Source organism: Spermophilus citellus (assembly GCF_964194105.1).
Source record: "Spermophilus citellus genome assembly, chromosome: 2".
In the NCBI taxonomy this organism is placed as follows: domain Eukaryota; kingdom Metazoa; phylum Chordata; class Mammalia; order Rodentia; family Sciuridae; genus Spermophilus; species Spermophilus citellus.
In genome coordinates, this window is record NC_138183.1 from 74,958,327 (window position 1) to 74,976,550 (window position 18,224).

Here is an 18,224-nt window from a genome sequence, read left to right on the forward strand (position 1 = left end):
TCTACTATCCCCCCTCCCCACCCCTCCCATCTTCTCTCTCTACCCCATCTACTGTAATTCATTTCTCTCCTTGTTTATTTTCCCATTCCCCTCACAACCTCTTATACGTAATTTTGTATAGCAATGAGGGTCTCCCTTCATTTCCATGCAATTTCCCTTTTCTCTCTCTTTCCCTCCCATCTCATGTCTCTGTTTAATGTTAATCTTTTCTTCCTGCTCTTCCCCAAATATATTTTAAAAATTGAATTTTATCAATTGAGGTTTTGAGTTTAATTAACAGATTAGGTTGCCTTTGACAAACAGATTTTTATTTTTCCCTATTTCAATTTTTTCCCTTTTTTTCTTGAGACAAGGTTAACTTAAAAAATTTGAAGGCATTTCAAATACGTCTCCACCTCTAATTTTTAAATTTTTGTTGAAAAATAAAATTTTAAAATTTGAATGTAAAGTTGGGGAGGAAAGGTATATAGGGAACAGAGAGGAGAGGGAAATATCCTTATAGATCAGGAACTATCCTTTCCATTGATTTTTCTATTTCTGACAACTCAAAGCTGTAGATATAAAAGAAGAATTTACTCTCAGGACATCAGCATGTCAACACTATTGTTTAAAGTCATGAGAATCCCAGTCACCTGTGACAGTGTTCAGATGTGGGTTGTAATGCTTATGGGTCTTAGCACTGTCTCCAGATGAGTTAAAAAAAAGCGTGGGTGGGGGGAAGGCTAAGCATCTGATATTAGTCTTTGTAAGTGTGAAAGTCAAGCAAAGCCTATCTTATGTTTTTTTCTTTCCTTTATAGGGAAGAAGAAGAGGAAATTGATGCAGAGGAATTGGAAAGACTGAAGGCAGAGTTAGATGAAAAGAGACAAATAATTGCGACCGTTAAATGCAAACCTTGGAAGATGGAGAAGAAAATTGAAGTTCTCAAGTATGTTGGTACTTTTCATATGTATAAACACTTTCCCTGTTATTGATCTCCTAAATCCCTCTTTATTACCTATATATTATAGATAGTGTTATATATATGTATGACACTTATATATGGCTTATAGTCATATATACATATGTGATATATATGCACACATTATATATATATGTGTGTGTGTGTGTGTGTTTGTGTACATATGTATATACATGCATACATACACACATATGTCCCATATCATAAGAGAGACTGGGCTAATAATTATAAATTTAGAATGATTATAAGCAAATTCATTGTTTAGAGTCTTTTAATGTCTGTGGCCACATTTATTCCTTAATTTGAAGTTTTCTTAGTTTAATACATGGATTACCATCCCCTGAAAGAGATAATATATTTGAATTTTACAAGTGTGTGCAGTTGTGTGCTCTTGTTTCTCTGCAGGTTCCTGGACTCAAATGATCCTTTCATGTTACAGCTCTGATGAAAGCAGAGGGAGGATGCTAAGCCAACAGAACAGTAAATAGGATTCCAATTAAGGGTTATGCTAATAGCTATTCCCTGGTAACGCATCAGTGACCCAATTTCAGTCTTAATTGACTGCTGATATGGTTGCAAACATACTCAGAGCACACAGATTCATAAACCTCTCACATGCAAAAATCAAAGGAGTCTACCTTTCTGGGGGATGGGAGCAGATTCTCTCTTGAGAATTATACTATATTCCCTGGCCTGAATAGTTGGGGGAGATGGTGTGTGCAGAAGAGCATGTGTTTATGTTGGCAGCTATGTTTCCATCTCTATAATTTTTCCACAAACCATTTTTGGTTAATTTTCAAAACTATTCTCTCCCCAGTCTATTTGACTAATAATGCTGTTAAAATGATAGTATACTATTATTGTCTCTGGTGATATATAAAAGAACTGAAGTAGGTATCAGCAAAATTCACATCTGTCCTTGACTCTGCGAAAACTTGTGTGTTATTTAAGGAAATCATTTAACTTCCCAGAGTTTCAGTTATCTCATATACAAAACAGCAAAAAATAAAAAAAATAAAAAAAAAACAGAAACAAACCTGAAGATATACTAGATCTATCCTCTGCTATTATGTTCTGGTATCTAATCATAATAATATTTGTAGTCATAATATTATAGCTTTGTTTTATTTTGTGAAATAAGGTTTTTTAAGTTCCAAATAATAGTTTCCCTGGAAAACTTTTGCAACATCGCACAATTTACTGGGAACTCCATGTGCACACATACACATCCATCATGATTGAAGGCAGTGATTAATAGCAGTCTTTGTTTCATGAAATACTAGTCATGTATGTGTGTGTGTGCACATGCATGTGTGTATCTTTGTACATTAAAATAATTTCCATTTAATGATGCTAATTTATAGGTGTATAAGCATCATTACCTGGCAAAATGGAAATTTGGCAGCCCAATACTGGCCCATAAAATATATTTGGAGATATTAATGCCCCATAAAATCCCCAATATATTCTGAAATAGTAATGATGCAAAAGTCACAGGTAACTATGTATACAAAGTGATAAAGTTGTAAAATGATAATATTGTACGGTTTCAAAGCATAAAATTGAGGAAGAACATCAAAGAGTATCTCCCCTTGTAGAGATACCTATCCCCAACTCTCCTGTATTTATCTCCCATGTAGGACAGTAGAGTAGATACAGGCTTCAAACTTGAGTTTAATCTCAGATCATCCACTCAATGGATGTGCCAAATTGGATGAGCTATGTAGTTCCTTTGACCTCAGGTTTCTTATGAAATTGCATTTGCAAGTTATAGGAAACATAAAGTGGGGGTAATTCACATGAAATATTTATCATGGTTCCAGAACACAGCACCTGGCTGGAAAACCCAATTATAATTATTATTTCTTCTGAGAATAGACTTAGTGATGCCTTATTACTTGCAGTATGGCAGGAGAGATGGAGAAAGTTTGAGATCTCACAGGGCTAGGTGGGAGCAGGCTTAGCCACAGGCAGACCTGGGGGCATGGAGACATGTTAGTTGTAGTCTGCATTAATTATCAGATTTTGAGGTCCCAACAAAAGGAAGGAAAGAGCATCTTGACAATTTGGCAGAACCCAGGGCCAGACCTCTTAGATCTTCCAAAACATACCCTCAGGGCAGTCTTGTGTCAGATTCCATGTTCTGGGGCCCTGGGCTGGAGTCCAGAAATTAAAGAGTTTTTAAAAATGTGGAGAAATAGAAATTGACATGAAAAGAAGGACAACTCAAGACTCTAGCACTAGGATAGAGGTTGAAAATGGAAGTCAACAGCTGAATCAATGATGTAGGTATTTTTTTATTTGGCCCACATACTCTTTTTTTTGTCTAGCTTTTAATTGTGGGAGATTTTACATTTGAAAAACTCACAAGTTCAGTTTCTCATCGACAAGTGGAAGATTGGTTCCCACATTACTACAACAGCTGGGACTAAGCAAGGACTACCCCCTATGAATAAGACATTCACTCACTCTTCAGTTTGCAGAGTTCCCAAGGCGTCCACATCACTTGTTTATTCTGTTGACTGGACCTTGTAGGCATTTGAATTTGCTGCCTTCCATGAGGGTATCTGGGGAGCAAGCTAGGCATGTTACCAAGACAGTGAGTCACAACAACAAAGCCAAAGTCGTTGGTTTGCAGAATGGAAGTGCACATTTAAGCCCAGAGAAAAAACCACTGAGGCTACTCACCTGTCAGTAAGGCCTACTGTCTTCTGATGCTTCCTCATGGCCAGGACTGGTTTTTAATTTGTGGCTTCCTTGCTCTGCAAAGGGGTGCTAATATTCACAGCCAGCCTGATTCTCTTGGTGTCAGCCTCATTGGTGATCAAGCTGTTGGTGTAAAGTGCTGGACCTGTCTTCCTGTGTGTGTTTTTGAATGCTGTTTTGAGCATTGGAATCCCTTATGGATTCCAGTCATTTCATAGCATTTGGGGGAAGATGGGGCGGGTGGGGTTTGGTCCTCTTTCCCAGTGTTGCTAAGGCAGGGGTGTCAGCTAGCTTTCCCTTCGCCCTTTGTTTCTTTCAGAGAAATCTACCCTGAGAGTTTTTCTAAGAATTATTATGATTCTCAGAATTAGCCTCCAGTTTTATTCTGCTGATTACATGACATCTAAGACACCAGGCTCAATACTATTGGAACAGAGGTTTTTATCACAGGTTTGGATCAGTATCTGGGTTCCAAGACTTATCTTCTGGACTCTGAAACACTTGTGAAACTTCTGAAACAGAATTTAAATAGGGTCAGAGTTTCAAGGAGGTATATAGAGTAAAGCTACAGAGAATCTTCAGCTGTGATTCTGAGGATGCTATGGGAGGTTCAGGAATTGCTTCCACATTTTTCAAGAACAGCTACCACTCTAAACAGGAATGTCCTCAGGGATCAAGGTAATAAGATGGTTAATGTAAGTAGTTACACTGTTCCACACATACATGTAGCCTTAAACCTCATAAATGAGAATCTCTGGGTGGAGGGGGGCAGCTGTGCTGGCCCCAAATATGTATTTTTATTTTTTATTCTAAAAGTCACTGCAAAAGGTGAGGACTTAGAACCACTGTCTTCCATGCTGAGAATAGAAAACATTCTGCTATTCTTTGGGCAATTTACTAAACAGATCAGATGTGTGTTGACAGGGGTGGGAAAAAGGGAAATAGCAGTACTGCTTCCACTTACCTGTATGTCAATTTCAATTTTTAAATTACTTCACTTAAACATATCTATTAATGAAAATATTAAGTATATTCTGGGTTTTTTTTTTTTTTTGTTGTTGTTCATAGGCTTGGGGATAACTAGATCTTTCCTACCTGTGAAATGTGGCAGCTCTAACATGGTGGCAGCTACCACAGCTGAAATAAAACACTTGGGTGGAAAATAACACTTGGGTGGAAAATAACTGGTCTTCTTATTACTCTCCTGAAACCTAAAACCTTTAACTATATCAGAACATTATGTGTAGTAAATTAAAAGCCTTTATGACTAAACCTAAATAAACAACCACCTGATTTTGTTATAGTAGAATAGATTTAGTCCTGAAAATGAAGAGAATCGATTGTGATTTCAGAGCTACTTCCGACTTCACCTTTTGAACCCCAGTTTGTTTGTTTATAAAGTGAAGAGTTTAGATTGTGGCTTATAATTTTCAACCTGTTGTCCTCAGTGGTCAGGTGGTTTGGTGGGATCCGTTCAGGGCAAGGAGGGTATAGTTATGAGGGAGGACCACTTGGCCACATGGCAATTTCCACCAGAACAGACTTGTCTATCTTATAAGATACTCTGTTTCAGTCAGCTTTTTTGCTGCTATGACTGAAAGAACAATAGTAGAAGAGGAAGTTCAGAGGTCTCAGTCCATAGACAGTAGGCTCCATTCTTCAGGGCTTAAAGAGATGCAGAACATCATGGTGGAAGAGTGTGGTAAGGGGAAGCAGCTCATATGATAATCAGAAAGCAGATCTCCACTTACCAGATACAAAAATATAACCCAAAGCTTCCCCCACCTCACCTGCCTTCAGTTACCACTCAATAAATCCCATCAGGTGATTAATCCACTGGTTGGGTTAAGGATCTCATAACCCAGTCATCTCTTCCCTGAAGCTTCTTGCATTTTCTCACATGTGAGCTTTGGGGGGACACCTCACATCTAAACCATAATACTTCCATATAAAACATTTATTTAAAAAAGGAGTACTTCTATGGCAACTGAAAAACAACACTGAGTTGGATATTTTTAAATGTTGATTTTAGGAAGAAGTCAGTTCTGACATTTCATGGATCCATAGATTAAGGTATAGTACTCCAACTATGCTTTTTCATGAAATTGGCTCTTATACATATATAGACTGTTTTAATTCCTTGTAGCACCCTGACTCAGTGTTTCTGGGAGTTGTCTGTTGGCTGACTATGCCTGGTGATTTATTAATGAGACGCCCAGTAAAGCCAAGAAACTTACCCTTAGGACTTCACTTACACTTAACAGGTGCTTGAAACTGTCAGTGAGCCATTAAGGTAACATTTCTCCTTATTCTGTCTCTGTTCATCCGGTAGTACTTTCTTTGTTTTAAATCCAATTTTGTTTTATTTTTTGGTAGGGGGAACTAATATATTTCTAGAAAAGTGAGAACAAACCACTGTTGATTTCCTCTGCTGGAGTCACCTGGGAGAACTTTGGGGAAACTATTTTCTCGGCTCCCATTCTTACCCCCTTCCTCACTAGCTTTCTTGGAACTTGAGATTTTCATGAGCAATAATCATGGTTTATATTGCTAGTTCACGAAGGCCTTTCTTTCATCTGACATAGTGAAGGAATAAAAGATTCCACTCAAGAGGACTTTTAAATATGAGTACACGCTAACACATACTTCAACGGTTTTGAGTTCTTTTTAAAATAATAGCTCAACTGAAATGTAGGTCTTCAGTTCTTGCACAACACATTATCTAGGAGACAGGGATTTATTTATTTATTTTTTCATGGAAAGAAGGGAGAATCTGTAGACAATTAACAAATCTGAATTTTGTTCTTCAAAATGTAACATTAACATTCAATTTTTCAACTACTTAATAAGTTCATACACAGTGTTAAGCAGTATGCTGTGGGCATGTTTCTTAGCTTCTTCAACTTCAATGACCCCACCCTACGTAAGGATAAAAATAGCACTACTCCATAGAGTTACTGAAAGGATTAAATCAGTCAATAGACATAAAGCACTTAAAATAGTGTCTGGCACATAGTAATCTTTGAATGCATGTTACTTATTATTTTACTTTCACAATTCCACTTATTCCTCTCAATTCTAATTCAAGAAAGATATTATTATTCTGACTTTACATATAAGGAAACTAAATCTCTGAGAGGATAAGTAACTCTTTATTTTCAGATAACTAACAAGGGATGGAGCTTTGATTTGAACTTGGCTGGTGGAAAATTGCTGTGATGCAGTTTGCTGGTGCATCAACAGACAAGCTCTCCCAGAAGTCAGAGATCTAAAAAGCTTCAAGAACAAATTACAAATGCTCAAGAATCACATGGTTTATGAAGATCATTTAAAACACAGTGAGAAATGAGAGGAAAGAAAGGGATCAATTAGCAGGATGCAGATAGAGTGGCTTTAGAGTTGGGCCATAAGCAACAGAATCTCAATGCTCTATCCTGAGTTTGGTAATGTCATTTTGTCCAGTCACTTCAATCCTGCTGATAGTGCTGCTAAAAGGACTGAGGTTCCAGAGGGGCTGACAAAGTGAATATGAACTGGGCAAAGGATAGGCACTTGCTGTATTGGAATGACGTGGGACAAGTACACCTGACATAATGATAGCTTGTCAGTTGACCTGTTATAGTGCTATGGGTTGTATCTGTATTTCTTGGACAGAGCACATGTGAGAGGAACAGAACCAGATGTAATGACTCCACTGAGTGGTGAGGTTAGTGGAGACAGGTATTCATTCCCAAAGAGGCAGGATCATGACTTTGTTCTTCCATCCTTTTCTAATCATAATATTCTTATTAGTCATATTTTCTGTTTTGTCTTTCTTTTGTATGTGTTACAGGTTACCAACTTACCTGTACAAAACATATCAATTATATCTGTATATCATATGCTACCTATTTATTTATTAGCTATGTTTAACACATCCTGTGTGTAGGAACAGCTGCATAATTTGCAGAACCTAGTGAAAAATGTAAATGTGGGATCTCCTTTTCAAAAATAATTTAAAACTTCAATTATTAACAATTTCAAGATGGCAATGGCAGAGACTTAGATTGAGTACAGGGCTCTTCTGAGTGTATGGTCCCAACAGTATAAGTCACAGTCCCGTAAAACTGACCTTGCCTATGAGTTTCATCTAAACTTGAATTCCAGCTTCCTTTCTAAATTGACTTCTCAGTTATTGATGATGGTGACCATGAGGTCTTGGAGATAGAATCATCTCCGTGTGTGTGTGTGTGTGTGTATGTGTGTGTGTGTGTGTGTGTGTGTGTTATGTCTACTGTGTATCAGATCTTATACTAATAGATGTTCACACATTAACTTCTTTATTCCTTATAAGAACATGTAAAATAGAAAATAATCCCCATTTTAAAGACAAGAAAACTGAGATTGATAGATAAAGTGGCCACACACAGCCCAAACTGTTTAAGTGAGGATTAAAATCCAGGTAATTACATATCCAAAACTTCCTACTTTTTCTATTGTGCCACACTACTCATTTTAACTACATTTCCCAATAAAATAGTCCTAACGTTCTCTAGACATGCTAGGTATATTTTAGGTCTTCTTTCCAGTCTCCTCTTCACTTTTTGACATCTTGTGCTTCTTGCAGGCTTTAGAGCCTTCAACTTCCCTTAGAGCTCCTTTCTCTGCTAATTCCTATAGAAATAAGACTCAAAAAGATCCTATTATTCATTTGATTTTCTTGTTTGCTGCATTTTTTTACATATTTTGAATTACAACTCTTCCTTTCAGAAGAGATTTTGAACTTCTCAGAACATGAAAGGTATGTTATTGTTCTTAATTTTCTCAAAACCTAACATAGCATCCCATGTATCGTAAGCACTAATGTTTCCTGTGTGGGGATGATCATGTTAATGGAGATTTTTGTTGTTGTTGTTGTTGCTGGACAGTAACTTGCAGGGCATGAGAGCCATGAACATGAATGGAATGTTTAAAGGCCCTGGATGACTAAGTGGATAAAGGACAAGGAATGTCCTAGTTCAAATGCCCTGATTTATAGTATTTGCCAATTTCTATGGTGTAAATCCTTCCATTATGAACAATTTCAAACTACCAGCAGTTTAATAGTAGTTTAAGAAATTCCTGAAAGTTTAATAATCAGTGGTTTTTGAGAGCCAGTATGAATCAACTCCAGTATGCCTTTGGGAAATCTAGATGTGTCCTTTGATTAACCAAGTTTATGCTAAAGGAAACTAATCAGGAACAATTGAGAGTAGGGACTAACGTAAGAATTTTGCTTGTTATTTAGTCTGTAATCAACAATATAATGCTTGAATTACAGCTGCCTATAAGAAAGACAAATATTATTTTATAACTTCAGGATTCCATATAAAGGTTGAAAGTGTATTAGTGACTTCTTAGGCTATTTTTTAAATCTTAATACATGGCAAAATATTTTTTATTTTATATTCTAAAAATTTCTCCCAAATTTTTAGCCTCCATAGTTTGTCTTTTTTTTTTGTCTCTTCCTCTTCCTCTACTTTTTTTTTTTAATTCACCTTAAATAGGAGAACATTTTATTCAAGATAAATCAATTCTTGCTTGAGGTCAACAATTGCTTAACATTCATGTTAGAGCTCATCAATAATCTGACTCATTATTCTCATTGCATTGGAATCAGACTTTTAGTTAATAACCAGTCTTCATGTTACTTACTTCTATTAAGCAAGAACAATGTCCCAGAAAATTTTCTGTCACAGGATTTAGCCTTTGCATACATGCTATATTGCTGTATTTAGCAAATTATTGTGGTTAATTCTTTTTGATCTTCCTTGTTTTATTCAGCTTACATATTTATTTTAGCTTTTAAAATTATCTTAACCATGAACAGATGAAACAGCAGAAGCATTATTTATGAATATTTGAAAAAGTCTTTCTTGAATATTCAGTACATACTATCCACTACAGGAAAACTTGTATGTGAGAAACAGTTCCCAGTTCTTTTGTGAAACACCTAAACATCTATTTTATATACACCGAAAGAGAAACACTTAATAGGTTTATCTTCAAATTTAAGATTATAATGAATATTTTACAAATGAATAAAACACTTTGGAGTTATTAAACTTTCCTCAAAAAAGAGTAATATATAGAGAGAATGTATTTGTCCCTGCCCCTGAATTTTGATATGTTGCAGCCCTAATTCCAAGTGGGATATTATTTGAATTTATTCTCTGTACGTTTAGATGAGTCATGAAGGTAGCCTTATAAGAACATGGATGTGAGATATCTGTCACTCAGCCACATGAGGATGCTGCAAGTAGGCATTATATGCATACTAGAATAAGGTTCAAGGGACAATAACAATATTAGTATTTTTCTGTATTGTAAAGCAAATTTTGAGGATTTTAATTTTTTTTTAAATTTTAATTTGTTATATGACAACAGAATGGTTAAAATTTATATTACACACATAGAGCACAATTTTTCATACCTCTTATTGTACACAAAGTAGAGTCACAGCCTTCTGGTCTTTCATACATGTACTTAGGGTAATGAGGACCATCACATTCCACCGTCTTTCCTACCCCTATGCTCCCATCCTTCTTCTCCCTCCCCTTTCCCCCTTTGCCCTATCTAGAGTTTGTTTAATCCTCCCATCCCCACTCCCCAAATGCAGCATATTATGAATCAGCTTCCTTAAATTAAAGAAATCATTCGGCATATGTTTATTTCGAGATTGGCTAATTTCACTTAGCATTATATTCTCCAGCTCCATCCATTTACCTGTAAATGCCATGATTTTATTCTCTTTTAATGCTGAATAATATTCCATTGTGTATATACACCACATTTTCTTTATCCATTCATCTACTGGAGGGCATATAGGTTAGTTCCACAGTTTATCTCTTGTTAATTGTGTTGCTATAAACATTGATGTAGCTGTGTCCCTGTAGTATGCTGATTTTAAGTCCTTTGGGTATAGATGAGGAGTGGGATAGCTGGGTCAAATGGTGGTTTCATTCCCAGTTTTCCAAGGAATCTCCATACTGCTTTCCATATTGTCTGCACCAATTTGCAGTCTCACCAGCAATGTGTGAGTGTGCCTTTTTTCCCCACATCCTCGCCAACATTTATTGTTGTTTGTATTCTTAATAGCTGCCATTCTGACTGGAGTGAGATGAAATTTTAGAAGAGTTTTGATTTGCATTTCTCTAATTGTTAGAGATGTTGAACATTTTTTCATATATTTATTGATTGATTGTATATCTTCTTCTGAGAAGTGTCTGTTCAGTTCCTTGAACCATTTATTGATTGGGCTATTTGCTTTTTTTGGTGTTAAGATTTCTGAGATCTTTATATACTCTAGAGATTAGTGCTCTATCTGACATGCATGTGGTAATAATTTGTTCCCAATTAGTAGGCTTTCTATTCACATCACTGATTGTTTCCTTTGCCAAGAAGTTTTTAGTTTGAATATATCTCATTTATTGATTCTTAATAGTAATTCTTGAGCTATAGGAGTCTTATTAAGGAAGTTGGGGCCTAATCTGACATGATGGAGACTTGGGCCTACTTTTTTTTTTCTAATGGACAGTGTCTCTGGTTTAATTACTAGGTCCTTAACCTATTTTGAATTGAGTTTTGTGCATGGTGAGAGATATGGGTTTAATTTCATTTTGTTGCATATGGATTTCCAGTTTTCCCAGCAACATTTGTTGAAGGGGCTATCTTTTTTCCCATTATGTTTTGGCACCTTTGTCAAATATAATACAACTGAAATTATGTGGGTTAGTTTCTGTGTCCTCTATTCTGTATTATTGGTCTACAAGTCTATTTTGGTGCCAACACCATGCTGTTTTTGTTATTATCGCTCTGTAGTATAGTTTAAGGTCTGGTATAGTGATGCCACCTGCTTTACTCTTCTTGCTAAGGATTGCTTTAGCTATTCTGGGTCTCTTATTTTTCCAGATGAATTTCAGACTGGTTTTTCTATTTCTATGAGGAATGTCATTGGGATTTTGATTGGAATTGCATAAAATCTATATAGTGCTTTTGGTAGTATGGCCATTTTGACAATATTAATTATGCTTATCCAAGAACAAGGTAGATATTTCCATCTTCTAATGTCTTCTTTAATTTCTTCCTTTGGTGTTCTGTAGTTTTCATTGTAGAGGTCTTTCACCTCTTTTGTTAAGTTGATTCTCAAGTATTTTATTTTATTTTTGATGCTATTGTAAATGAGGTAGTTTTTTCTCATTTCCATTTTAGAGGGTTTGTCACTGAAATACAGAAATGCCTTTGATTAATGGGTGTTGATTTTGTATCCTGCTATTTTGTTGAACTCTTGTACCAGTTCTAGAAGTTTTCTGGTGGAATTTTTTGGGTCTTTTATGTATAGAAACATGTTGTCAGCAAATAGTTCTAATTTGAGCTTTTCTTTACCTATCAGTATTCCTTTAATTTCTTTCATCTAATTGGTCTAGCCAGTGTTTTAAGAACTATGTTAAATAGAAGTGGTAAAAGAGGGCATCCCTGACTTTTTCCAGTTTTTAGAGGGAATGCTTTCAATTTTTCTCCATTTAGAATGATGTTGGCCTGGGGATTAACATAGATAGCCTTTATGATGTTGTGATATGTTCCTGTTATCCCTAGTTTTTCTAGTGTTTTGAACATGAATGGGTGCTGTATTTTGTCAAATGCTTTTTCTGCATCTACTGAGATAATTATATAATTCTTATCTTTAAGTCTATTGATGTGATGAATTATATTTATTGATTTCTGTATGTTGAATCAACCTTGCATCCCTGCAATGAACCCCACTTGATCCTGGTGTACTATCTTTTTGATACATTTTTGTATTTGATTTGCCAGAATTTTATTGAGAATTTTTACATCTATGTTCATTAAAGATATTGGTCTGAAATTGTTTTTTTTCTTTTTTGATGTGTCTTTGCCTGGTTTTGGAATCAGGGTGATATTAGACTTACAGAATGAGTTTGGAAGTGCTCCCTCTTTTTCTATTTCCTGAAATAAATTGGAGAGTATTGGTATTAGTTCTTCTTTAAATATCTTGTAGAACTTGGCTGTGTATCCATCTGGTCCTGGGCTTTTCTTGTTTGGTGGGCTTCTGATGGCATCTTCTATTTAGTTGCTTGAAATTGATCTGTTTAAATTGTACATATCATTCTGATTCAATTTGGGAAAATTATATGACTCTAGAAATTTGTCAATGCCTTCAATATTTTCTATTTTATTGGAGTACAAGTTTTCAAAATAATTTCTAATTATATTCTGTATTTCTGTAGTGTCTGTTGTGATATTTCCTTTTTTATCATGTAGGTTAGTAAGAGTTTTCTCTTTCTTTCTCTTCATCAGCATGGCTAAGGGTCTGTCAATTTTATTTATTTTTTTCAAAGAGCCAACTTTTTGTTTTGCCAATTATTTTTAATTGTTTTTTTTGTTTCAATTTCATGGATTTTAGATCTGATTTTAATTATTTCCTGTCTTATGCTTTTGGTGTAGATTTGTTCTTCTTTTTCTAGGGCTTTGAGATGTATGTTAAGTCATTTATTTGTTGACTTTTCCTTCTTCTAAGGAATAAACTCCATACAATGAACTTTCCTCTTAGAACTGCCTTCATAGTGTCCCAGAGATTTCAATATGTTATATGTGTTCTCATTCATCTCTAAAAAGTTTTTAGTTTCATCTTTGATGTCTTCTGCAACCCGTTGTTCATTCAGTAGCATATTATTTAGTCTCCAGGTGTTGGAGTATCTTTTATTTCTTATTTTAAGATTGATTTATAATTTCATTCCATTATAATCTGATAGAAGAAAGGGTAGTATCTCTACTTTTTTGTATTTGCTAAAAGTTGCTTTGTGGCATAATATATGGTCTATTTTAGAGAAGAATCCATTTGCTGCTGAGAAGAAAGTCTATTCGCTTGTTGAAGGATGAAATATTGTATATGTCAGTTAAATCTAAGTTATTGATTATATTATTGAGTTCTATAGTTTCTTTGTTCAGCTTTTGTTTGGAATATCTATCCAGTGGTGAAAGAGGTGTGTTCAAGTCACCCAAAATTATTATGTTGTTGTCTTTTTGACCCTGGAAGTTGAGAAGAGTTTGTTTGATGAATGTAAATGCTCCATTGTTTGTCACATATATATTTATAATTGTTAAATCTTGTTGGTGTATGGTTCCCTTGAGCAGTATGTAGTGTCCTTCTTTATCTCTTTTGATTAATTTTAGCTTGAAGTCTACTTTATTTGATATGAGGGTGGAAACCCCTCCTTGCTTCCACAGTCCATGTGAGTGGAATGATTTTTCCCAACCCTTCACCTTCAGTCTGTGGATGTCTTTTCCTATGAGATGAGTCTCTTGGAGGCAGCATATTGTTGGGTCTTTTTTTTGGAAGGGGGGATCCAATCTGCTAGTCTATGTTTTTTGATTGGTGAGTTTAGGCCATCCATTAACATTCAGGGTTATTATTGGGACATAATTTGTATTCCCAGCCATTTTTGTTTATTTTTGGTATTTTACTTGACTTGGTTTATTCTCTGATTAGTTTTTCCTTTAGCATAATCCTTCCCTCTGCTGATTTTCATCATTGTTTTTCATTTCCTCTTCTTGGAATAATTTGCTGAGTATGTTCTTTAATCTAGGCTTTCTAGTTGTAAATTCTTTTCACTTTTGTTTATCATAGAAGGTTCTTATTTCATCATCAAATCTAAAACTTAGTTTTGGTGGATATGGGATTCTTGGTTGGCATCTATTTTCTTTCAAAGGTTGGTATGTTTTTCCATAGTCTCCTGGCTTTAATGGTTTGAGTTGAAAAATCTGCTGAGATACAAATTGGTCTCCCCCTATATATGATCTGATTCATCTCTCTTGAGGCTTTTAAGACTCTATCCTTATTCTGTATGCTAGGCATTTTCATTAAAATGGGGCTTGGTATAGATCTGTTTTAATTTTGTACATTCGGTGTCCTGTAAGCCTCTTGTATTTGTTTTTTCTAATTCATTCTGGATGCATGGGAAATTTTCTGATATTATCTCATTGAAGAGATTGTGTATTTCTTTGGTTTGAAAGTCTATGCCTTCCTCTATCCCAATAACTCTTAGATTTGGTCTTTTGATGCTGTCCCATTCTTGGATATTCTGTTCATGGTTTCTTACCAACTTCACTATGTGGTCAACTTTATTTTCCAGATCATATACTTTGTCTTCATTATCTGACATTCTTTCTTCCAAGTTATCTAGTCTGTTGGTGATAATGCTTTTTATTGTTTTTTATTTGGTTTATTGTTTACTTCATTTCAAGGATTTTTGATTGGCTTATTTTTCAGAGTCTCTATTGCTTTCTTGAAGTAATTGTTTGCTACCTGTATTTGCTCTCTTATTTCTTGGAATGATCTTTTTTTTTTTTTTTTTTTTTTTTTTTTTTTTTTTTGCCGGTATTTGCTCATTTAGGTCATTCTTTAATTCACAGATTATTTCAATTATGAACTTTCTGAACTCTTTCTCTAACATTTCATCAACTTCACTGTGCATGGATTCTGTTATTGTAGTGTCCTGGTTTATTTGGGGCACTTTCCTCCCTTGTTTTTTCATGTTGTCTATGTGTCTTTCTTTCCTGCAGTGTGGATCTGACATATTACAGTTTCTACCCTATATTCTTGTAGTACCCATGCAGATTGTCTGTACCTCCACTTGATATTGGGCTTCCAGACCTTGCTGGTGTACCTCACTGTACGCTATTGCAACTAAAGATGGTGACAGCAATAGCTGAGGTAACTTGAGATAATAGTGGAGGTACCCAACATGGATGCAGTGTTTTACAGAGATGGGGCTAAAAGCATAAGCCTTATACTGTCTTTAGGATGCCCACTCTGAGAAGCAGCTGCTTCTAAGCCCTGTCTGTTGTCAAAAGGGGGACTACTGCGTGGGTAAGGTAATGGTGATGTGTGCAGTGTCCCAAAGTGAAAGAGGGTTAGGCTTAGGCTCCCAGGCTCGGGAGTGGGGGAGTGGGGGTGGTATACAAACTCTGATCTACCATGGGCCTGGGTCCCATGCAAGTTGGAAGAGACAGTCCTATGCCAGAACCTGAGCTCCAGTGTGTCTGCTGATGGAGGGATGGACCCGGGCCTACTGTGGGCCTGGTCCTGCTCAGGTTAATGTGGGCAGATCTAGGTTGGGCCTGAGCTCCTGCCTATTGTGGTTAATATTATTAATGATTTTAAATAATTTAAAATTCCTCCTTAAACAATACTAAAAGGAATCAATGTAAAAATTATTGCTTTTTCTTTGGAACTTGCACATTTTGGAAACTTTTTTAATTGTTAAGAAGTCATCTATGAAATACATATTGATTGAGGATTCTCCTCCTTTATGTTTCATGATTTAATCATTCTAGTTTCTGCTATGCCATTTTACCACATTTATCTGAAGATGTTCTTGTGTTCAGCTTGGTTTGGCAGACTTTGCAGATGGCCCACAGAATAACTGTTCCTATTTGCTCTAGAAAGCTGTGAAGGTTTTATTGCTCTTATACCAGCATCAAAATCTCAATTACGTGGCCTAGTTAAGTCAGCCTGAAGTTCGGCTAAATGGGTGTGGAAGGATAATAATGAATTAGAAAAGTGGGTCTAAAACATGCTAATATTTAATGATGTTTTCCAATATTATTGGCAATCAAGTTTATTTACTAACTGCCATAAACATTCACTTATCCAAAAATCAAAAAACAGGGAGTTTTTAAAATGTACAATATTATAATAATAAATACTAAACATAAGAAAGTTTTAAATTTTCTTTCAGAGAGATGTGGCTACTATCTCATTTTTATTATTATTATTTTATTGTTTTTTGGTAAGGGGGATGAAACCCAAGGCCCTTGTATTCTAAACACATCTGTGCCACCAAGCTCCACCCCCTGTCCACTATCATCATCGTAATTGCACTTTGTCATACACTATTTCTTGCAGTGATCCATTATTATATTACATATGGTAAGACTCACCAAATCAGTTTTCTTATCTCGCCAGAATCCTACCACCCAATAATTTTTGAGAAATAGCAATTTATCAAACTTGCACTCTAATTTTAGATATATATAAGTAATAGATAATTTTCATAATATTTATGAAACTACCTATAAATATGTTGTTTTTGAAAGATGATTAAAGGGGAAATGCATTAGTTATCACTTAAAATGATCTAGGAATGGTTTTAAATATACTTGACATAATAATACACTAATATGCACGTGATAAGCACAAAATAAGAACTAAGAGAAGCGTGCCCTTGCTGTGTTGAGAAAATGTTCTCCAAATCTTAGGTAAGGAGCTTATTATAAAGATAACCCTTTGTTTTATCTAGTGCCAAGGCATTTTGGAGAATACATGATAACAGAATAGCAAGGGATATTACTGTACATTTTGAAAAAAAATTATAATACTTAGAAATGTTTAAAAGGTATACATATGAACACACAAGTATTGTGAGGAGCATTTTACCAAACTTTAAAAGCAGAATAGTTCTTCTCACTCAATCTGGGGGAACTTAAATAAGATTATTGCTACAGGATAAAAACAGCTAGGCTTTATTAAAATGTAATACTAAAAATAAATGGAGAACATTATATTAGAATATCATAAAATGTATTGATAAGAGTAAAAAAGAGAAATATTTGTATATTTTCAATATAATGTCTCTAAAATGAGGCATTCAGATAGCTATATAAAGATACATGACTCTTGGATGAATTAACTTTTATATTTAATGCATATGCTGTTATTGTATTTCTTGACCAGTACTTGATCAGAGGGGTCAGGATCAGCCAGAAGGCAGGCTTTGGAAGGACACAGAGAAATATTAAGGTTCCAAGTCAATTCAGCAGAATGACTAGTTCACATTGGGACATAGTGTGCTCTGTGGGCAACCTCACCTAAGTTTTGTTTCCCAAATGCTTAGGACAGTCCTCCAGATCTAAGTTTGTCATGTGGTAAGCAATCAAATTTACCAGGTTGTCCTGACTATTTGCAGGGCTGACTGAACCACCATGGTTTGAAATTATTTTAACTTTCTTGCCCATTCATGCATCAAAAGAAAAAACACACAGAACCAAAAGAAAACAAAGGCTTTCTGTTGCAACAATTCAGAATTAGCACTCCTAAATATTACTGTACATTTTGAAAAAAAATTCAAAATACTTAGAAATGCTTAAAAGGTATAGATATGAACACACAAGTATTGTGAGGAGCATTTTACCAAACTTTAAAAACAGAATCCTTTTTCTCACTTAAGAGGCAACACCCTGAGAATTCTGCTTCAGTGTTCAGAATTCATTAGGACATGTTTGATTAAAATGCATATGAGCCAAGCAAAATTGCACATTCTGCCTACCAAGCCACGTACATGGTCTTGCAAAAAGTTGCACGCTAGTATATCTAAGATACAGACAGTATGTGTGACTCATGGTGGAAATATGTCCTCTGTTAGAGAAATTCCTGCAAACCAATGCCTGGCATGCCTTTCTCTGCCTACCCCAATCCTACAAGCCCCATAAAGTCCAGTTTCATTCCCATCTAACCAAC

General features: G+C 35.3%; 1 protein-coding gene across 1 annotated transcript in view; it reads left to right on the forward strand.

The window, feature by feature from the left end:
- TMC1 (transmembrane channel like 1) overlaps positions 1-18,224 on the forward strand; it is a gene marked incomplete at both ends in the record, with an annotated part of 192,686 nt that overhangs the window by 56,556 nt on the left and 117,906 nt on the right. Inside the window, one exon of the mRNA XM_081280207.1 lies at positions 800-928. Within this exon, the coding sequence (XP_081136333.1) occupies positions 800-928 (129 nt within the window). The remainder of the gene's footprint in view (positions 1-799; positions 929-18,224) is intronic.